General features: G+C 34.3%; 1 protein-coding gene across 3 annotated transcripts in view; it reads left to right on the forward strand.

The window, feature by feature from the left end:
* The first annotated feature begins 208 nt into the window (after positions 1–208).
* The window catches only part of ETS1 (ETS proto-oncogene 1, transcription factor), a 188,587-nt gene continuing 164,669 nt past the window's right edge, over positions 209–24,126 (forward strand). Inside the window, exons 1-2 of one of the 3 annotated variants that reach the window (XM_023499550.2) lie at positions 209–301; positions 17,270–17,352. In XM_023499550.2, coding sequence (XP_023355318.1) covers positions 17,281–17,352 — 72 coding nt within the window. In that variant the 5' untranslated portion in view covers positions 209–301; positions 17,270–17,280. Of the gene's footprint in view, positions 302–17,269; positions 17,353–24,126 lie in introns of those variants that run through there. The other 2 variants (XM_031960917.1, XM_031960918.1) reach the window with 2 other exon arrangements.

Consider the following 24,126-nt stretch of genomic DNA (forward strand, 5'->3'; position numbering starts at 1 on the left):
ATGCACAGCATACAATGAAAACCAATGATATTCCACAAAGGAAAGTTATTCCTCCTCAAATTCCAAAGTATTAGTTACAAGGAGCACGAGAATGAAGTGAGAAATCAACTGAGACCCTCTTGCCCCAGACAACGCCAGCAGTTTTACTATCTGGAAAAAGCAGTTGGGCTATTCAAGCGCATCCTCTTTAGCCTCTGAACAGAGGATTCCCGCAGGTAGTTGGAAAGAAACCACAGTCAAGTGTGGGAAGCTCAGGATACATCCTTCACTCTGTTTCTGAATCAGCAAAGTAGTAAGTGAGGTGTGGAATTTCTATCTAAAAATTCTTAGTCTATCTTTTTTTAGGGGAATTAAAAAATGGGGAATCTTCCAAGACACAAATGAGCTTTCCTTTTTCTTTTAAGTTTCTTTTGTCTTTTCTCTGAACTGGTTTTCTAAATGCCAATATTCATTATTAGTTGTTACTCTTGTTTATATAGTTTAAAATGTATATATTTTATAATTATGTTTATGTTACTCCCTTCCCACTTCCCATCTCTCCCCTTGTCTGACTTTTAAAAGGTAAAATTCAGTATGTTTCAGAGAATTTTCAATTTACTTGTCAGGACCACGAAGCTGTTCTCTGGCACATTGGAGCATTTCCAAAGGAATAAAGCTGCAGTTAAAAGATTGAAGTTTCTTTTTGTCTTTCTCTCCTATTGAGGCTATCATCTTCCTTTTTTTCTCTTCAACTTAATGAAATGCTTCCATGGAGAGGAAATTGCAAACTCTTTGAATCCTGCAAACCCAACTTTGCTTTTTGTGTTTTTTCTTTTCCCCCTCCTGGGCTATATGTCCCGGCAACCAAAGTATTGAGTAGTCCATAAAATTGTAGGTGAAACAAGGGAGTCTCAATTGGGAGATTTCTTTTTTCTTTCCACCCACTCCTGCATATTCCTGGAACCATAGAATGGGACTGGCATTAGAAAACAGACTTGGAAGAAACCGTAGGTATGAAATGGTAATTCCTATCCCTTCTCTATTTCTGTTAGACATTTCTACCTTTGCATGTGCCTTGTAATCTGTTACTAAATTCTCCCTATAGCCTCTTTTTCCATAGCATCTTTTGTGAGCAAAGAGTTTAATAAACTAGGCTAGCTCTGGGACAGAGAAATTTCTTCACAGAGATTTTACTTATTGCACTGTGGATAAATTTTTCTGATCTCAAGACCAATTTTCTTCCTCCTTCATACCACTGTTGTGCAACTGGAAAAAAGATATTTGTTAAACAACAGGAAATACAGATCTAAGAATGATAACATGGGCAGATCTATTTGATTTGTAAAAGTCTTGACACTTCAACTCTTTCATCAGTTGTGCTTCTGGATTTCATCTCTTTCTTTTTATCTGGGGAGAAAAGGTTTTCACTTCTTTACCCATGGGGTCATAGGGTTGGGACTATATCTGTTCCTGCCTTTATTGGTTTTGTTAAGATTTAACCTGTTGTTTCAGGGAAGGGAGGACTAATGACTTAATATTGGTAAAGTTCTTTGAAGATGAAAAGCTCTTTTCATCTGCTCACTATTAAGGTTATTAATATTAATATTTGGAGAAGACATGCTGCTTCTAATTGTAAATCAACAATTCCCATCCTTGCCAAATCAATGGTGAAAAAACAAACAGCAGCAGCAGCAGCCACCCTACCTCTTCCGTCCTGGTTTTGCAGCTGATGAGACCAAAATCAAATCCTAACAGGAAGGTTCTCCATGCTCCTAGGTCCTTCCCCACAAATATCCTACTGGTTGGATGTGGAAGGAGATGGAAGGGATGGTTGAGATGAATAGAGTAAAGCAGTTTGACCTCTGGTAGCCCATGGCCTTCGTAAGTAGAGATTAAACACTGACCAAGTCTAATTGTCTGAATAAGAAGGCAATTTATTTAAAAGATGATCACTATATGATCTCATAAAATAAAGAATATAACCTGGGACTCATTTCAACTCGTTTTTACCTCTCACTATTTCTGTGATGCTGATTTCTCTAGAACTCAATTTCCCCTTTCAAATGTGAACATTAATATGTGCCCTAGCCACTTTGGGAAAGGCATCATAGAATGGGGGCTAGAGAGCTGGTCATGGATCACATAGCCCTGGCTCAAGTTCTGTCCTTTACACATCCTGACTGTGGGACACTGAGCAAGTCACTTAACTTTTAAGTTCTCTAGGAATACAGAAATTAAGGATAGAAATTACAGGGTAAAGTGCTGACTTGCATTGGGAGAGGGGGTTTCCTCAAGAATTTCCTATGTCAATGAAAAGGCTGATCTAGTCTCTGTCCCAAACTACCACACAAGGACATTGTAAAAATGAAGAAAGTAATAGATCTAACATGTTTTTAATAATTAAAGAACATATGCAAGATATTATTAAATATTATTGCTATTGGTGAAGTAGAGATCATCAGTTTTTATATTAGAAACATTTTTGAAGTTGGAGAGGACTGATCTTGCTTTCTCATTAGCAGCTTCTTTTTTTTTTTCACATAGCCCTTTCTTTTACCTTGTTTGGACTAGACCATTGATGACACAGTCCCCATTATTTCTCAATAGCTCATTGGAAGAAACACCTGTTGTCAGAGTACCAACTCTATGTAAAATACTGCTATGTAAAATACATTTTCAACTATTACAAGATCTGCTGAACCAAGGAAAATACTTTGTTGCTTCTCTGCTATATGATACACTCTGATTTGCATTATAGTTGCTAATATACTTGTCTTATATGTGATGTCTGAGTGAATGACTGAATGACTGAGATATCTTTACTGGAATGTAAGCTCCTTGAAGGCAAGATACATTGCTTATATTCATCTTTTTCTTTCTTAGGAGTGCCAAACACAGTGCCTAATATTTAATAGAAACTCCTTAAATAGCTGTTGAATGAATGAAATGGGAGAGTATGAAATTAAGAAAGAGTCTAAGGTCACATTTCTCTCTTTTGTCAGACTCAGATTTTGCTGGGAAACCCTATGCTCAATGTCTTTTAATATTCTAGTAAATAGATTAGCCTTTGTCAACAACTCTTCTTTTTGAATTTCAAAACTGAACTTATTGATTTAACCAATGATTTCTGATGACAACTAAAAAATATTCAGTAATCTAGTCATTGCAGTAAGTGAGTACCTAGGAAATTGGATCAAATTTTTCCTATAGTTACTCACATGTGTTCCTGAGGGACCAAATCTACTTCTCATTTTTATCTTACTGAAGTTCATAGATGGATGAGATAGCATGACTGTTGCCCTTATCCACAGATTCCAGGTGTGGTCCCATTTTTATTATCCCAAGACCTTTATGAGATTCTCAGTGATTTGGGGAAAGGGTAAGTGGTCTTCTCTATTCCTGTAGTCCTAAATAAGCTGGGACAGGAAAACAAATCCAACAGGAAGGTATGAAACTGACTTTTTTTCATCTTTATTCATTTCCCACTCCCTCTCACTCTGTTCAAAGGGAATATGGACCAGATGTCTGATTTCATTGATATGGGCAGCTCCTAATGAGAGAATTCTACTAATGTAGGTCAACCTCCTCTCAGCAATTCATAATTTTAGAAAGTTGCTTAGCACTTAAGGCTACTAGATGGTGCAGTGGGTAAATAGAGAGCTAGACTTGTAGACAGAAAGATCTAAATTCAAATCTAGCCTAAGATACTTATTCTGTGACCTTTAGCAAGTCACTTAACTTATGTTTGCCTCAGTTACCTCAATTGAAAAATAGGGATAATAATAGCATCTATCTTCTAGGGCTTTTTTGAAGGTTAAATGAAATATTTGTAAAGTACTTAGCATAGTTCCTTGCACATAGCAGATAATATTTAAATGCTAACTATGATGAGGATGAGGATGGTGGTGATGTAACATCCTTAGGATCATAGTTAATTTGCGTCAAAAATAGAACTTGAACCTAGAATTCTTGGGTCCAAGGCCAACTCTCTATGCTATCCCTTATCCGGAACACATATTCTTTAGAAATCACAATTTAAAAAAATTACCCTGGCATGGGTTATGTCAATAAAAAGCTATTATAATAATAATAAAAAAAAAAGAAATCACAATTTAATTCCTGGATGAATGATGCCATGAATCTTTGGGGAAAAGGTATAATTTTAGAATACAAGTTATTAACTTCTAGTTTTCTCTGGGAAACAAATTGGTCCTAATGTACTTCACCTGAGAGATCATGATCTTTGTTTTTCCTACAGTTGCAAAATGTTACGCATTATTTTTTCCAGTGGTGAGCATATTTTAGGGACTATTATGAACTAAGTCTTACACTGTTCACTGGATAGAATGCCAGGCCTGGCTCCAACAAGACTTGTATTTAAATCCAACCTCAGATATTTACTAGCCATATCTTTGTCAACTTCTTCAACATAGAATGGTGATTGAAACAGTACCTATATCTAGGCTTGCTGTGAGAATCATATAAGATAACATTTATAAAGTGCTTAGCACAGTATCTGGCATAAAGTAGGTGATTATTAAATGTTTGTTCCCTTCCTTATACATTTCAAAAGGAAATTTGTTGAAGTTCTGTGATGGTACATTTGGTTCCATAACTTTTTTTCATCAGAAAGATGCTGATTTTATTGAAGAGATCTGGTTCACTTAAAGAGAAAAGAATGATTCATCCTACTAACCAATCAACAATTATTTGTTGAGCAAAATCCCTCTGTAAATCAGTTGATTTACAAAACTATACAACCTGTGCTGTGCAAAATTCTCTTGGAGCACAAAAAAGAAGCAGACAGTTCTTTCTCTCAGAAGTTTATAGTATAATTGGAAGAAGAATACAGCTAATAATGAAAATAGTATGTGATTAAGAGCTAAGTCATGTCATATCTATAGACTAAGTTCTTCTAAGCAGAAGAAGCTCAGTGAGAGCTACTGCAATGATTTTGAAAGTTGATCTTAGAAATAAGCTAGTCTAGTATCCTCATTTTGTAGTGGAGATCAGTAAGATAGATCAGAGAGGTAAACTGAACTTCCTGAAGTAACATGGCTCTTAGGAGGCAGATAATAGGGCTTGATCCCAGGAGGTTTCTTTACTTTGAATCTATAATCTTTCCTGAATTGGGGAAGAACCAGTTTCCCTTTTTTAGGAAGAAAATGAGAATGTTGGAATAGAATATTCCAGCTATCAAAAAAAATGGAGATATGCCAAGCATTCAGAGGGAGAAGAAATGTGTAATGAACACATATAATAGTATAATGGAATCAATGAAAGAAGCCAGTTTTTTAGATCAAATGTCAAGAAAATATATCTAAAAGGAAGAATTATTATATAGTTTTCCAAAGAGAAATGGTAAAAATAGAAAACATCATGATGTATATTATTTAAAACAGTGAGGTCTATAATTCTAATTATTTTCAACAATGCATAAGTGAGTGCATGGCTAAACTATCCTGAGAAGGGTTGTCTAGGTGGTCAAAAGAATTGTAACCAGTATTTCTTAGGAAAAAGAGAAAATCTAGTAAGGTTTTAATAAGACTACCAGCTGGTATATGTATATATTGTATATGTCATATATATATATATATATATATATATATGTGTGTGTGTATGTGTGCGTGTGTGTGTATTATAATACACTCAGGGCAAAGGTACAAAGACTAGAAATGAACCATTTTGCAAAAAGAATAAGTCAACATGACTGGACCCTAGGAGTGTAATATATAAATAGGCTAGATAGGCAAAAAGGACACAGATCATGAAGAACTTAAAATGCCAAACAGAGGACTTTTTATTGTATCATAAAGGTAATCTGGGAAGCCACCATAATTTATTCTGTAATAAATTACTATTATCCTTAATATTCATAAAACCACAGGACTTTAGGGTTGAAAGTCATCTCAGAAACTACCCAATCTAATTCATTTTCACAAATGAGAACAATGAGATTCAGATAATTTTCTGTTACTCCAAAGAATAATGACACTGTTTGAAATTCCACTATATAAAAATCAAGGTTCTGTTTAATCTTGTTTTTCACTTCAATTCCATTTAATTTTGATTCAATTAAATATTATTAATTGGCTCAGACTACATGGAAGAGAACACTGGGTCCTGAGAAAATCCAAATGATAACATAAATTGTTTCTCTTAAGGATCAAACAATCTAATATTTGTCCATACTGTTGTAGTCCCCAGCAGTCTCTACTTCCTCCTGACAGAGCCTCTGTGTCATAGGTGGCAGCCAGAACATTTCTTTCTCTTTTCTGTCTTCCCCTCTTTAAAAAAAAAAATTAAGATCCCATGTCTATTGCCAAAAAAGTCCTATTCAAGAGTTTGTTCTTGAAATCTATAGAGGTCATATTCCTGAAGAAAATCATTATGATTGAACTTTATCAAGTTTTTCTCTGTACCATAAAACAACTTCCTAAAGAATTCCTAGTCAATATTAAATACAGTGAAAAGAGTTATAATCCTGCCAATATTTTCTTAGAAATTTAACTAGTTCTTTATGTTTATATCAACTTACAAAAGGGTCATGTATCTTATCAAAATACTGGCTTTTCTCAGAAAGCTGCAGCATTTCCCCACTTGTGTTATGCAATCTTTTCAATAATAAGCTGATTCCTAACCATTAGACAAAGAATGATCACAGAATTTGCCACAAATACCCAGGGCTGTATGGCAGAAAAAATCATGCCTGTTTTGTGAAATTCCCATTGTCAGGAAGATACTCAGGATGATGGAGAACTATACTGTGAAGATATGATCAGGGAATGGTTTGGTAAATGTTTAGGTACCATAGGAAATAAAGTGTAAAAGTCTTTTTCCTTACAAAATGAAATTAAATGATCCTCTAAGATCCTTTTTAATACTAGGTAACAAAGAATGGGACAGTTTGGTGGTACCAGAATACCAACTTAGAGTTAAGATGTGAGTTCAAATTTGGCCTCAAACATTTATCAGCTGTGTGATCTTAGGCAAGTCATTTGAGCTCTGTTTACCTCAGTTAACTTATCCATAAAATGAGTATAGTACCTATTTGTTGTTGTGAAGATCAAATGTGATAATATTTATAAAGCACTTAACACAATGCCTGGCACATTGTAAGCACTATATAAATCTTAGTTGTCATCATCATCATCATCATTCTTCTTATTAAATCTGATCTCAGATACTTCCTAACTGGGGACAAGTCACTTGTCTGCTTCAATATCCCCATCTGTAAAACAGAAATAATAGTACCTATCTCCTATGGTTGTTTTGAGGACAGAATGAGCTGTTTCTAAAGAACTTTATAAACATTAAAATACTACATCATTGCTGGCTATTATTATTATATCTATTTTCACAAGTGGCAAATATGTGTCACTTCATTGTATTTGACTTTCCTTCATTATTTATTACATGTAGGAGGTCTTCAGAGTGGGGAATGATGGTGATAAAATAAAATCATAACAATGAAGTGTTTAGACAAACCGAGAAGTATTGCAATTATTGTTACACATTTAACATAGCTTAAAAACAATCTAAGTAATAGAAAGTCAGTTTCATAAATAATGTTATTTATATTCTTTGCATGTTGATAGGATCATGTTTATTAACTTCATGATAAATAAACGAAAAATGGAAAAGGTCTCTTGCAGTTCTAAAATCCCTTTTCATTAATGAATTTCTCTAAGCTGGCTGAATATTGTGCTTCATTGAGGTGGGGTGGCAATTTCAACTTGCAATAGTTAACACAAAACTCGAGTTGGAACATAATAGTGTCAGCACAAAGGACACAAGACTAGGTTCAAACGCTGGCCCTGTTACTTGATATCTGTGTTACTTTAGAAAAGTCATTTGCCCTTTCTAGGCCTCAGTTTCCCCCTGTGTAAGATAGGGGAGGAATGATTTTTGAAGACTACTCTAAATCAATGAACATATGACAGTAAAATTAATAAATTTCCATTCTGAGAATGAGAACAAAAGGAGAGGGGAGGACAGAAGAAGTTGGGGACTTTTCATTTCAAGAGGCTCATTTATGCCAGTTAAGAGTGACATCTTCTATATTTTTTGAATGGTTTTGTCAAGGTTTCTTAGTTTATGCACAGCTTCTTGGTTGTGTCTACAATCTCCTTAAGGCCTATGGCCATATCTAAATTTGGCATTGAATACCACACCCTAAACACACCAAAAGCCTGAAAATAACAATTATTTAAATTCTCATGCTCTCTGGGGATTTTTCTTTTTGACTGCAACTATTCGGCGGCATTTTCCATCTTAAAGTTTATCTTTTACTTAGATTTGATCAAGAACCTAACTTAGGGTCACCTTGTTAACATTCATAATTGTGAAAAATGAGTGAATGAACTTTTAAAGCCACCCTTAAAGTTAAATTCATTCATTCATTCATTTATGAATTTAAAAAAAGAATACTGAGCTTCTACTATGTGCAAAGCACAATACATTGTGCTATGATGATGAAGCCAAGCATGAGTCTTCCCCAAAGGTACCAGGAGATTTTAGGAATGTTACCTGAATAATAGATTTTGGAGTCACTTCTGCTAATCTATAAAAATCCACTTTTAATCTGTTGCCATTTATTGAACTAAAGCTAGTTAATTTAATAAATCTAGTACTGTGCTCTATACAATAGATACAAAAACTAAAAACAAAAAAAAAACCCACAAAAATATCTCCGAAACAAAAACTCACATAGTTCCTGTCTTCAAGATGCCTCCATTCTCCTGGGGATAAGGGAGAACATAATAAGAAAATATGACTTTTAGAAGATGTAATGTGATGTTAACAAAAAAGGAAATGCAGACAGAATGCCTAAGAAAATTGAAGGAATTAAGACCACTTTCAATTGGAGCAATAAGCAAAGGCTTCATGGAGGAAAGGACCCTTGAGTTAATGCTTGAAAGAAACAAGGATTTAGTCAGAAGAGATAAGAAAGGGTATATTCCACACATGTACTCAGGGAAAGGGCAAGGAGAAGGAAGGGGTCAAAATTAGCTAGATGAAATAAATAAATTGCTGATTTCAAGTTAGCTTTCAGAGCTTAGAACTGGCATCCTTGCTTATATCCTGGATTGTTTCATGGTCAATGCAAATATATTCTTATATGATTTGGTACTTCCCTTCTGTATTTTATTGATATTGGAGGGAAATGCATGCTTTTCCTGAAAGCAATATTCAAAATCCAGAATAATTCAAGTGGGGAAAAGCTTCAGTCACAAATTACAAAGAAATAAAGGGAAATATTTTTAGAAGTATTTTCCTAGGGGATCATGGTCCAACAAACAGAAGCTATCTCAATAATTCATAGCTTCTGACTATAAAATTGTAATATCACAGAATCTTAGAATTAGAAGAGATTTAAGAAATATTATAATTATATATTCATGGCATCTCTATGTATCTTTGGCAAATAGTCCCTCTAGTTGTATCTGTATACCTCTATTGATAAAGAATTCATGACTTCAGTAAGATAGATTATTCCATTTTCAGGTAGCTTTAATTACTAAGAAGTTAATTCTTCTATTTGAACCAAAACCTACCTCTCTCAGTTACTTTTTTTTTTTTTTTGCAGGAAGTTTTATAGTATTATAGTATTAATTATAGTTTTATAGTATTAAGCAAGGCTTTTATGTTTTTGGATCTCTAAATTTCAGAAATTTCAAACATTGCAATACTTTCATATTATTTTTCTCCCCAGGAAAAACTTTAAATATCAGAATAAGTATCCATTGAGTTTAAGATTTAACTGACATTATATCAATTCTCTCTCTCTCTCTCTCTCTCTCTCTCTCTCTCTCTCGATGGTTAAAAGAAGACTAAAAGCAGAGAGATAAAGCAAAGACATTGCAAAGGCATTAATTAGTCTAAAAGTCTATTCAAAAATAGACTTGTAATAGATAGAGTTCTCTTGCTAATGAGAGTAAGGAAAAACCCACTTGCCCTTTCATTTACTGAAAAGTTACCACTTGGTGACCTCTTGTGAAAGGAGAACAAGGGTCAGAAGTATCTAGTTCAATCTATTTCCTAGCTTCATTTCCCAGCAATGGATTCCTTGGCTACTTAATGTGGTATGTCCCATGTAATTACTTATAGAATGGTGTCACAGGAAGGGAGCATTGATAAGAGTACAAGCTTACCTTGCATGAAGTTGACTGACCAATGTTTTTTTTGTGTGTCTTTTTTTTGTTTGTTTTGTTTTGTTTTTTGCAAAAATATTGTTAATATAGTATAACCAAACCCTACTGTCAAGTTCAAACATTTCAATATTCACATCATTCTACTCCCTCAGGGAAAACTTTTAGTATCAGAATAAGTAGTCATTGGCTTTAAGATTTAACTTGCACTAGATTAACATCATCATGTATATAATGACATTAGAAAGTGTCACATATAATTAGAGAATGAAGTTATTTAGAGAATTGGAGGATGGCCATGATTTTTAAACTACTTGTTCAAGTAGGGGTTGGTAGTAGTTAAGAAAAGACTTTACAGGGTAACAATATTTGGCCATTTGCCCGTTTATAATATTTACAATATTGCAACAAACAGTTCTTTGTTCATTTAAAATCAATTCTTTCCCCTCCAAAACCAATTAGCAACATTAAGTAAGGGTATAATTAAACACTCATCACAAAGTCCACTCAATGTTTTTTAGTAAAACCAATCTCAAAGTTACATATTGACATATGTCTACTTCTCTTTGTCCAAGAAATAGCTTCATCTTCTCAGTTTACTTGGATTCTTACATATGTTGCTATTTCTTTATGTCTCAAATGTCTTATTCACACATGTTTTCACCCAGTCAAATATTTGATTTAGAAGAAAAACTTAAATAGCATGTGAAAGGAAATAAAACTATATCTCTTTCCCTTTTTGGTATAAAGACCAATCCTAGCTAATTACACAGCTAACAGAAGTGGATACTTACTAGCAGGACAAATCACAATTTCGCTGATGCTCATTTTTGCCTATAAAATGAGATAATAATAGTCTCTTCATTGTAGAGTTACCATAAAGATCAAATAAAATAATGAATGTAAAGCACTTTGCGAAGCTTAAATCATTATGTGTCAAATTATTATTTTTGTTATTATTCATGGAAAGCATACTGGCTCTAGAGCCAAAGAATCTGGTTCAGACTCTATGGCTGCTACTGGAAACTAGGAATAATTTTAACAGGTGACATTTTAGATAGTACTTTAATATTACAGTACTTAATGTTGTGAGATTGATGAGATTCAATCAGTGACGCAGGGTTGAACAGATAGAAAGCCTCAGAGTCCTTGGTTTTGCTTAACTTCAGGTGTATTGTATTCATTCTATTACAAGAGACTTTCTTGCATGTCACTTTCTAGACTTCATCTGTAAAATGAAAACTTCAATTCCCAAAGGATAATGAATGATCTGTCTCTCTTAGATTTGGTCTCATTGAACTTTCAGCAATGGCAAAGGTACTACCATTTTAGACAAGTTTCCTTGGATATGTTAGTCTTTGTTTCCTTTCTATTTATCAGGCTGAAACAAATGGCTTTCTCTGAATCTTTGCTTAAATTGCTGTTTGAAATTTCAAGTTATTGGCAATTAGAGGAAACACAGTTCTATACCTATTTGAATTTTGCAGCTTTTAGGAGAGAATAAGAAACATCTGCATTTTCTACCAGTCTTTTCAGTTTCTCGTGTGTCCCATGTTATATTTTTATATTAAAGTATCAAAGTGCTATTATTAAGTTGTTCATTCATTAATCAATCAATAAATGGTTATTGAGCAATTGCTATGTCATGACCCCATACTTGACACATTTGCATTATTGATGAGCTATCAAAAGTTAGTGATAAATTAGCACTTTTAGTAAGATGTGTTTTTTACCTGTTAGCATACTTAACATGCAACAGGGATGGTTTCCAAGAACTTATATCACAAAATGGACATCCTTGAACCAATGGGAAAATAAACATCAATATAAAGTGCTTGAATTCCTGGAACTGATGTGAATCGACCTTCAGCTCTTATTAAGAACTTTTCTCTTTCTTGAGGGTAAGAAAGAAGTCTAGCACTTTCTCTCTGTCCAATCCTCTCAACCTTCCCTGATTTTGGACTCATGGTCCTGGACATATTCAGTCTTAAAGTAAATTCCCTGATGAAAAATGGGTGAAAGCTTAGCCAAAGGGCTGAATCTGAAGCCACTTACCTAAAGTTTGATTTGAAGCACAAGAAAGGGAAACCAACAGATCAAATACTTTAGAGAAAACAGAGTCACAGAGAAGAGTCTAAAATGCCCATGCTAGAGATAGATTTGGAGCATTGAGACTCCATATTCACTATGTCAATAGCAAATTTATTATTTGTTTTTTTTTTAATTTTCAGCAAAATTCTAGAAAGGTCTTTGTGTCATTACTATGAGAACATTTGCTTGAATGGTAAGAACCCTAGAGTGAAAATCTGTAAGGCTCAGAACTAGTCTGGCTCTGTCTACCTCACAGTTGTTTAAGCATTGAATGATATGTATACAAACTCACTTTGGAAAGTGTATAATTTATTAAAATATGATCTCACATTTTCATTTGGAAATGTATAGATATAGGATGCTATTATTTGAATTGGATTTGCATCTGGGTTTGTAAACATTCAATTCCTTTGAGTAGCATGGACAATCTGATGGGTTTCTACTTGGTGTGTTGTATACTCAGTTAGGTATTAAGCATTGTTACATGGCATGAATAGCATCTACAATAGCCACTTGAGCAAAATTGACCTTCTTCTTCATGATATCTCAAGTGTCTATACTGTGTTTTGTATCTAACCAGGTCTTCTGGTTTTCAACTAGGGGGACATGATTAGGAAGGTCAGAAGAACTATACCCATCTCTGCCATTTCCTGCCTGTGTGAAGTTGGGGAAATCATTTCCCCTCTTTCAAGCTCAGTTTTCTCATCTCCAGAGTCAGACTAGATGAGCTCTGAAGTTCCTCTTAGGTCTACTTTTCAGTGATTCTATGGGCTCTAAGAAAAATGCATTTAGATAATAGTCCTATCATTTTCAGGTGGGAGTCACTTTTGAATGCCCCTGTTGCCTGCTTCTGCAAGGGTATTCATGGCCTGTGGCAGCTGGCCTGTGTCACAATCTACAGATGGTGAAAGAGTGTGCTTTTTTTCAAAAAATAATAAAGCAGTAATCCATTTCTGTCCCAGAGTTATTTCCTGAGATGAGAGCTCTTGAGAGCTCTGGCAACTCCCTCTTTTGAGTTTCCTCCCTGGGCAAAGGGCTTTTCCTCAAGGGATATGTCACTCATATAGAATATAGCTTCAAGAACCCAGCACAGCACGGAATGCACCATATGTTGGGCCTGGGGTTTCCTCCCTCACACTGTCAGTTGGGAAAAGAAAACATATTTCTTCCAAACATTTTTCTAAGTACATTTCCATGAGGAGGAGTGCAGTCTGGCAGGCAGACCAAGGGTCCGTGAAGCCATGAATTGGGCATCAGAATATGGATGCCAGTAAAGACTCTTCTCCTATGATGTGCTGAGGAGAAAGGTCATTTTTTGTTGATAGGAGCCTGAGAAGGACTAGACTATTATGATGAATGCATGACATATGGTTGTAAATTTTTCTATAGCCCATGCTGACTTCGGGGTCTGTGTGTGCTTTCTTTAGAAATTGTTATAGGCAGCATTAAACAAACTCCACAATGTAGAGTGAAAAAAAACCAAACCCCTAAGCCATATTTTCTTATATTATTCCTTTGTATAGCTATAAAAAGTGCAAGTTATCTTATGGGAAACTGATTAATTGTCATTTGGACAAGCTAGGCTAGAAAATTCATCACAATATTCTCCATGTGCTATTCCTGATTCTTGCAAATTCTATAGCAATAGCTGCTGGTGCAGTGGATAGGGCACTGAGCCTGGAGTCTGGAAGATTTGAGTGCAAATGTAATCTCAGATAGTTGTCATCTATAATCTGTACAGGTCACTTAACTCTGTAAGCCTCAGTTTCCTCCATTGGAAAATGAAATTAATAAAGCACCCATCTTCCAGGGTTATTATAAAGATCAAATTAGATATTTGTCTTTTTTTAAGTGCTTTGCACAATGTCTGACACATAGTAGGTGCTATATAAATGCTTATTCCCTTCGCCACAGCAACAATAGAGCAAACTCTTAAGAAGTAGCCAGAAAATGATGAGCAGATGATTCCCTTACCTTTTGTGTCATAGTGGAAAGGAATGGACCTGGATTTGAATCAGAGTTTTCCACTTAACTACCTTGGACAAGTTATTTTGCTCCTTCTGGGCAAGAGGACAACAAGAAAAATAAAAACAAGAACAACAAAAAGGACAACAACGAGAAGAAAAAGAAGAAAGAAGAGGAGGGAAATGAGGATAATATTATTTGTACATTCCATCTCACTTGGGTGGTATGAGAATCCCATAAAAGAAGGAATACAAAGTATTTTTAAGCTTTTTATATATCTATCAGTTACCATTATTTGTTGTCAAATGAGTCAATAACACTTTAAATATTAAAAATGAAACTTCAGAAAAGACAGATCAACAATTAGCCAACAGCTGCCTAATTTGAAAGAGATATCAAGTCGAGTCAACAAACATTTAAGTGCCTACAATGTACCAGACAGTATGTTTTAAGCTGGGGATACAAAGAAAGACTTCTTTCAAGGAGAAACTCACAATCTAATGGATGGAAATAAGATATGCATAGGATAAATTGACAATACTTGTCCATATACAAACAAACATGTACAAAATAAAAATATTCAAGATAAATTGGAGATAATTGATAGAGGAAAGGCATTAAAGGGGTCAGGAAAGACTTCTTTTAGAATGGTTGAATTTTGGTTGTAAGTAATGTTTAGAATAATGAAACTGAAGGATGCTGCATCATCAGAGAAACATATTCAGTGTACTAATAAGGCAGTCAAGTGAGCCAATGCTTTTTAGAAAGAAACAGCAGCAATGGTCGAAACAAATAAAAATTGGTTTTCTTATTAATTCTCAGATAATTAAATAAATTCCAATATCTCATTCCCTATGCATGACAATTAATTAGATTTTTTAAAAAAGAAAACAAATAGGTTTCTTTAGTATTCTTACCCTTTCTTTTTTCTCCCACAGCAAAAAACTCCAACTCTTCAAACAGCACTCTCTCTGCTTCCTTGGGGTTTGTCTTTCCTTTTGATGTTATCTATGATGTTGGGTTTAGCACCAAATGATGGTACGCACCCAAAGTTGGGGTTCAGTCATGTGAAGAATTCACAGTGGCCATTCTCTTTGGCAAAAGATAGATTTACTTGGAGGAATAGGTTACAGACAAAATGAAGGGATGCAATAAACACCAAGAATGATAAATATGAAATAGAGTAGGAGAGTGTATGAAAGATAAGTTGTTTGGTGGAACTCACAATTACCCAGTAAAAAGGGAGCACCCATGAGGTTGGGGCGTGTTCTTAAATGGCAGGCTAAATCCTTAAAGAGAGTTAACACCCTAAAAGATTTAGCTATAAGGAGAAGAACTGGGATAGGAAAGCATAGTGGAGTTAGGAGAGATAAAATGTGGCATAGGGAAAGAAGAAGGAGAAAGATACCAAAAGGCAGAGTGCCATGATGGACTAATCCAAAGGAGGGCATTCACTATGGTATGGGCTATATATAGGGAGAATTTAGCCTCATGGACTTGACATAACTTGGATTTCTGAATGGATTACTTCCAATGAATGGGAACATGGAACTAAACTGATCTCTATTATCAGAGCCTTCTTTCTGTGTGCCCAGGGAATAATTTTTTATCACTTTTTCAGTTTCTCTCTGCCTACCACACTCACCATTCCAGACTTCATCATTTTGGACCCCAATGAGTTCTACTTCCTTCATAACTAGGGCTTCTCTTGTATATTGCAGCTTTAAGGGGTTGTTTCTTCTTCTAAATTCTCTAGCACTTCTCTATAGGATTCATTGGACAGTATCTTGGGTTATCCTTTTTTGTTTATGTATCTCCAGTAACTAGTGCAAGATTTCATGAACATTTTAATATGTCAGATCTGCCAGCTATCAATGAAGGAATTCCCTCTAACTCGCCTATCACTAAGTCCAGGTTTTTTATTTCGAAGAAAAAGACACCAAAGACCAAAAAGATTAGATATTTTACCAGTAGCTCCATGAGGAGAAATAGAATTTAAATCTAGCTTCTCTGACTACAAATCCAGTATTCTTTTGATAATCTCAGTTCTCATCAAGTATAATTGTTGTCTATATTCTCCCATAAATATACTATAAAGTACTCAAATGATGTGATGGAGGCTTTCTTTTCTACTCTTTGCAAATTTTAATGGTGGTAGTTGGGGAAAGTCTAGATCTATGATTTTATAGACAAGAGACTTCCTGTTGGAGAAATTTCCCCCTACTAAAGCAAATTTGTAATCTCTTTGCAATGTATAATCCAGGATAGTTACATGGAAGCATGGAGAGCTTAAGTGATTTGCCCAGGGTCACATGGTATGTCGGAGCTAAAACTTGAACTAAGGTGTTCCTGAGTCTAAGGCTGGTATCCTAATTATTACATTGTACCATTTAGTCTCTTACCTGACACTCTTCCTGAGGTCTCACCCAGGGAACACCAATGACCTTATAATAATAGCTGTTTACTAAACTAAACTAAATGGAATTGAATTGAAAGCTTTTCTTCTCCAAATGGTCTGAGAATTCCTGGAAGACTGAGACTGTATTTTATATTTCTTACTGTACCCACTACTTAGGATAGTACTTTTTATTTAGCAAATGTTCAGTAAATGTTTATTGATAATCAGAAGATAGTATCATATAGGATAAAAGTAGGTGTGAGAAGCCTGGGAACCACAGTGGATAGAGCCCTCAGCCTAGATTCAGGAGCACCTAATAAGGAATCCATCTTTACTAAATGTGAGTTCCCTGATAAATCATTTAACTTCTGCCTGCCTCAGTTTCCTCAAATGTGAAGTTAGAGTTGATCATAGCACCCATCTCACTTGTTGGGAGGATCCAATGAGATAATATCTGTAAAGCACTAAGCACAGAATCTGGCACCTAGTGGTTAATGTTTTTTTTTTTGTTTTGTTTTGTTTTGTTTTTTTTGTGTTTTTTTTTCCCCCATTTGTGTCCATTGTAGACAAGTTGCTAAATAACTCTGACTCTCTCTTTCAGTGTGGAACATTAAGAATTGCAGTTGAGATTTCCCAGTCCACACATCTATACGAACATGTTCAATAGATTCTCTTTCCTATGCAGGGCTTGGCAAGATGATGAGTTACTATGTGGATTCAGCAGCCAGCAGTCCTGCCTCCTACTCAGTTGCTCGTCCTGGAGGACTGGTAAGTTGTAGTCTCTTTCTTTCTCCATCAGGGCTCAGAGACTTCTTGCTATAGATGTTAATTTTCTTTACTGTCTTTGAATAGAAAGGCTAGATTTTGACCTAGCTAATCATTTTAATTCACTGCTCCAATATTCTTGCTAAGAAAAATCCATGGACAATAGGGACCCTACTGAATGACTTAATGACATTTATTTAAACCTGAACTCAATTATCAATGAACTAAGTTCAGAAATTGCCTTTAGAAGCAGCCCAATGTATAGAGGGATGGACCTGTAGTCAGGAAGAGCTCAGTTCAAATGCAGCCTCGGGTCCTTATTATTGTGTGACTTAGGCCAAGTCATTTAACCTTTGTCTGCCTCACTTTCCTCATCTGTAAAATGGGGATAATAATGGCACCTACCTTCTAGGGTTGTGAAAATACAGTGAAACAGATAACATTTGTGAACTGCTTTACAAACTTTAATGCACTACGTAAATGCTAATTAGCTCTGATTATTTTGAAATATTTAAGGTGGAATATTTATCTTTCCTTAGATAAGTGCACAAAATAAATTCTGCTTAAGAGGACCACAAAAATGTATGGGTTTAACAGAATTTATTCTAAACACCTGTGGAAAGTTAGTGTATTCTGACCAGTTGAACCTAGGATGGTCTTTTCAGGGAGTGGGTTGACTAAATTCTAAATCTTCAAATATCAACATTAAAAATTTGTGAACCTAACCAGACTAAGATTTTCTGGGAAAAGCTCTAGATTCCTGGAATGATAGGAATGCTGAAACAGACAATGAAAACTTTTAGCATCACACCTTCTATTTTCAGGTAGAACCTAAGCAATTGGCATGCAAATTGTCTGGAGTGTTGTTGAGGGAATTCATGAATTGGCAGAGGATTGACCTATAAAGACCCTTTCAGACCTCAGGGGTTTTGCTCCATTGCTCATATACACTAGCAAGTCAGTCAATAAGTATTTATTAAGCATTTATTATGTGCTAGGCCTTATGCTAAGTGCTGGGGTTACAAAGAAAAGTAAAAGGCAGTCCCAGTTCTCGAGGATCTTCTTGTCTTAGGAGGGAGACAATATACAAATAATTCTACCTCCAAGAAATACACTGGATAAAATTGTCTATAGAGGGAAAATACTGGCATTAATGGGAATGGGGAGAAGTGCTTGTAGCTGGGACTTAAACTAAGCCAGGGAAACCTGAAGAGAAGGGAAAGTATTCTCAGAATGAGAGATAGCTAGTGAAAATACCCCGAGTTTGAGTGACTAAGTCATTTTGATTATTATAAAATACCTAAATTAATTGCAGAGGACTTATAAAGAAGATGTTGTTTGTATTCAGAGAAAGAATTCATAAATATATGTATAGATTTATTTTTATATGTATAGAATTATTTTTATGCACACACATAATATACACACACATTTGTGTCTAATAGTGGCCATCTGAAGAGGAGGGAGGGATGGGGAAAAAAGAAAAAGGAAATTTACGGGTTTACTATATATCTAAAAGGAATAGCAAAATGTACATAAGATATGCAATTTTATCATCTTTTTAAAAAAGTTATACTGTTATGGAAATGCTTGTTTTATTCAATAAATTTAAAATTAAATAAATAAAAATAATAATTAAAAAAAAAAAGAAAATGAAGAAAATGCTTGGGTGTCAGGAGATGTTGCCAAAGTTATGAATGTACCTCTCACAAAACTTCCCAGGAGAGGTTCTATAACTGCCTTTTATCTATTACATCTTATTCTACCAAATTATTCTTTAATTCTAATCTAAATGCAAGTTCTCATTTATAGATTCAGAGATTAAGGTTTTTATTGGTGACTTCTTCAACCTCCTCTGCAAATGAAAAGGATGAATTTTGTTTTTACAAATGAATTGGATCTCTCAATTTATTTAAGTGTTGGATATTATTTTGTGATGTTTTTGTCAATAAAACTCTTAAGTAAATCATTGCCTACTAGAATCATATGGACTCAAGGATCAAAAGTGTATATATTTGTTTTTAGTGGCAGGAGCAGGAGAAACTTGTGGATCAAAAGCTATTCTAAGTTCAAGGGGAAGGATGCATTTAGGAAGGGTTAATAAATCCCTTCTCACTGGTTGTTCTGCAATTTTTTCTCCCACCTTCCCAAAGCTGTTCCTGTTCTCACACAGACACCACTCACCCCCTAAACAAATTAAGACAGTTGTGCCATACCTTTGATCAGAAAAGTGTCAAAATAAGCTCAGTCAAGAAGTCATTCAAGTTGGCTTAATAGAAAAGTTGCAAAGGGACTTTTAGATGGGTAAGGTCACTCTGTGAACCTTAAGAAAATTGTTAGGAAAAAGCTAATTCTGTGAGAAGAGATTATCTTCTAAGGCCCATATAAAAAACATCAAAATGTTCTTTATGGGGAAAAGGTTCTTAAGAATGTAAGTGTAGAGATGTATAAAATACATATAGAATTATGTTTTCATTGCCAAATTCAATACAACAAAAAAATTTATAGACTATTTCTAATATGGCATTGCCTATGTCTCTATCAGGATGGCAATCCAATTAAATAAGACCTAGGTCTTTTCTTTCAAAATTTAATATTATCAGGATCTATATTTTGCTTTTCTTTATTTTATACATTAGAGTCAAGAAGTTCTATTTCCAAGTTTGCAAAATAAAGTGACATTTTATACTTAGTGTATTTAGATCCAATACCAAGGATATAAGAAACTCTAATATCTATGTAATATTTTAGAAATCACAACAATCCATTTGTTAATATTCCATATGGGAATTTCTCTAATACATTGTCCCTTTCCTCTACTTCCTATATCCCAATATTAACATGGATTTGAGAAATGCAGGTTCTGATCAGGTGTTCACTAGTTTTCTCATTCAAATAAAGCTATTGCAGACGAAAAGAACAATTAGATAGGAAAACCTGACCAATATAAGCCATTTTGGTTTTTTAAGCTAAATTTTAAGTGGTGTAAAGGGAAAAAAATAGATATCAGAAGTAAGGCCTTTTTGAATTATAACATTCTCTGCCTATCTTGAGATATATTTCATAATTCCATTTGTTTACTCTTTCATTAGACCTCAGTTTCTCTTTATCACCATGAAGGAGGCAGAATGGTTAGAAAAACTTAATGAGGTCTATTTTCTCATCCTGACTTTCTCTAGAAAACATTCACCTAGTGTGAGCTCAAGTTCAATAAACCAGTCCCATGAAAATAGATAACCTCTAACTTTAGGCTTAAAAGAAATAAACATTCAAATGATTTATAACTTGAAAATGAGATATAAACTCAGGGGCATTAGCATTAGTCAATTGGTTAAGAGGTATAATTGAAAGCAAAGCTCATCATCTCAATCCCAAATCCAGGGTTTAATGGAAGGATCTCCCAAGACTCTCTCCACTTTCTCCCGGGGGCTCACAGAGAAAACTGTAAAGTCCACAAACTTTGCTTCCTAAATTTTGTAGGGACCAGAAACCTTTAATTTAAATACTTAATCAAGTGAAGTAAATTCAGCTATTGTGACTTTGGCTCTGACATAACAATAGCAACAATAATGATGATGAAAATAAGTGTTTATATCTGTACCCCATTGAAAAAGAGTAGAATGAAATAATAATAATTATGTTTTCTATACTTCATAAGCAGATGACAGATCTTTATACTATAAATACATGCCCTAAAATATTCTTGAAAATTTGACAAATAAGCATGTTGGAACTGGAGTTTTATTACAGCTTATTGTTCCCCAGTCACTTGGACATAATATTGGCCCATAAAAATTTAAGAACGACTGTATTCTTAATAGATGGCATCATACTAGATGCTCAGAACTCCCAGGAAATGCAATATGAAAATCTCAAAATATAAAGATTATATAGGGAAATAGAAATAGAGAGGATATGAGAAGAATCAAAGCCAAAGTAAACAGGATGATGGACATATCATTCCCATCATCCTTCTGTTACTGTAGTTGTTCTGAAAAATCTGAAGAAGAACTTACATCCTAATATTTTTATTCATCTACAGAAAAGGAATCATTTCATCCAACATTAAACATTAAAGAATCAGAGTAGAGTAGATACTTGTTAGCTAGGATGACAACAGAAAAAAAAAGATATTTACATAGTATCATTAAGGTTTAAAGCACTTTACAAATAGTATCATATTGGATCTGTCCTTGATTCCCTGGAGGGAGAGGTACTCTGTCCTGGAGTTCAAAATATGTATGTCATTGTTGGGAAGATATAGAAGAATAGTCCCATAGGAAAGCAATAGACATGTAGTTTTATATGTATTTCAAATCTGTTACTTTCTAACTATTCTTTTAAAAAAATAAATTAAAACTTGCAATTAAAAACATTTATTTTTCTCTCTTCCTCTCTCCCACTGAAAAGAAAAAAAATAAAATTCTTGTAACCCATGGTCAAGCAAGAAATTTACTTTTATGCATCTGGAAGAATATTGACCTATAAAGAGGCTTTCACACCTGAGGATTTTTGCTCTTCTGATTTTACACACCATCTAGTGTGTCAACAAGTATTTATTAAGCATTCACTATGTGCCAGGCATTGGGCCATGTGCTGGGCAAACAAAGAAAGGTAAAAGAAAGCTCCAGCTCTCAAGATGCTCACAGACTAAAGAAGGAGACAATATAGAAACAACTATATAATCAAGATATATAAAGGAGAAGTTATTAACAGAAAGAAAGCATTGGCATTAATGAGGATGGGGAGAAATGCTTGTAGAAGGTGAGATTTTGGCTGAGACTTTAAGGAAGACATGGATACTAAAAGGTGAAGATGAGGAGGGAGAGAGTTCTAGGAATGGGAGACAGCTAGTGAAAATTCCTGGAGTCAGGAGATATTGCCATAAACATGATTTCACCTTTCACAAAGCTCCCCAGTAAAGTTCTACAACCCTCTATCTTATTATTAAAGTCAATTATTGAGCATTTAAAAAAATATCTTTCTTTCTGCCTCTTGAATCCATCAGTACTTTTTTTAGGAGATAGGTAGCATACTTTATCACTGGTCCTCAGGAATCATGGCTGGTCATTGTGTTGATCAGAGTTTTTAAGTCTCATAAAGTTTTTTGTCTCTATAATTGTTAGAGTGTATTATTTTTTAAATTCTGCTCACTCCAGTTCATACAAGTCTTCACAGTTTCTTCTGAAATTGTCCCTTTCATCCTTTTTTAGGGAATACCAGTATTCCATTACATTCATATACCATAATTTGTTCAACTATTCCTCAATTAATAGGTACCCCTTAATTTCAATGTCTTTACCATTATGAAAAGATCTGCTATGAGTATATTTACACATACATGTTTTTTTTTCCTTCTTGATCTCTAAGTATAATCTTAATAAAGGTACCACTGGCTCAAAGGGTTATCCATTTAGTGATTTTGGGGGCATAGTTTTAAACTGTTCAGAACAACAATGCCAGTTCATAGCTCTACTAATAGTTCAGTTTAATTAATATACCTGTTTTGCTGTAGCCTGTGAAACATTTGCTTTTTTTTCTGATATCTTCCCTAATCTGATGGATGTGAGGTAGAATCTCAAAGTTGCTTTAATTTCACTTTCTCTAATTATTAGTAATAGTAATAGGTAGTAATTAAAACTTTTTTTATATGGTTGTTGATACCTTGGATTTCTTTCTTTGAGAACTGCCTTTTCATATCCTTTGGCCAGTTGTCAATTGAGAGATGATTCCTTTTTCTTATATTTTTAAATAAATTCCTTATATATCTTGAACTTAGGCTAAAGAAACTTACTGCAAAGATTTTTTTCTCTACTTGCTCATTTCCCTTCCAACAAACTGCATGGATTTTGCTTGTGCAAAAACTATAATATGATGCAATCAAAATTGTCCACTTCATGTTTTATGATTTTCTCTGTCTTTGGTCATGAACTCTTATCTATAGATTTGAAAGAAAATTTCTACCTTTTAAATATATGTATCAGGCACTATGCTATGTTTTTCACAAATATGTGAGAATTTGGTTCTCACAACAACTTTAGGAGGTAGATAATGTCATTATCCCCACTTTACAAATTAGTAAATGGAGGCAAACAAAGGTTAAGTGACTTATTTAAAGTCACACAGCTAGTACATAGCTGAGGCTGGATTTGAATTCAGATCTTGATTCTAGTCCTATTATGCCACTTAGCATCCTTAATAAGAGCTGATTGATTGATTGATTGAGAGCCAAGTTTTATCATATTAATAAAAAATCAAAGGCAAGTCATCTCACCCTTAGGGACCCAAGCAATTGGGACTTATAAGGTAACTGCTAATCTGCCTTGGTAGAGGGAGTTTCCATTCTAAAATATTTCCCACATTAATGAAATCAAATGTTCATTTGTCATAAGGATTCATAAGAATGAAAACATTTAAGAGGGGCCATGTTGTAGTAATTAGGATTTATAAAAACTACTCTCCTAATAATTTCTTGTGACTTGGTTTAAGCCTTTGTGAATCAGAAATAACATTAACTTTTCTTGATATATATAAAATCCATAAACATTAATGTGAAACATATTCTATTATTATAGTGATGCTTAAAATCATCTTGATAGTGTTATTTCAAATGCATACTTGAGGCAGGTAACCACCTTCAATTTGTTGAATAGTACAGTACTTATTTCAGGATCATTTTGTCAAAAACAGGACATATATAATTTCTTTTTCCTCCGGCAAGTCCAGTTCCCCTGGGAGACTGTTTAGAACAAAGTGATGTCATGGCGGGGGAGAAGG

Source organism: Sarcophilus harrisii, chromosome 3 (genome assembly GCF_902635505.1).
Source record: "Sarcophilus harrisii chromosome 3, mSarHar1.11, whole genome shotgun sequence".
Taxonomy (NCBI): domain Eukaryota; kingdom Metazoa; phylum Chordata; class Mammalia; order Dasyuromorphia; family Dasyuridae; genus Sarcophilus; species Sarcophilus harrisii.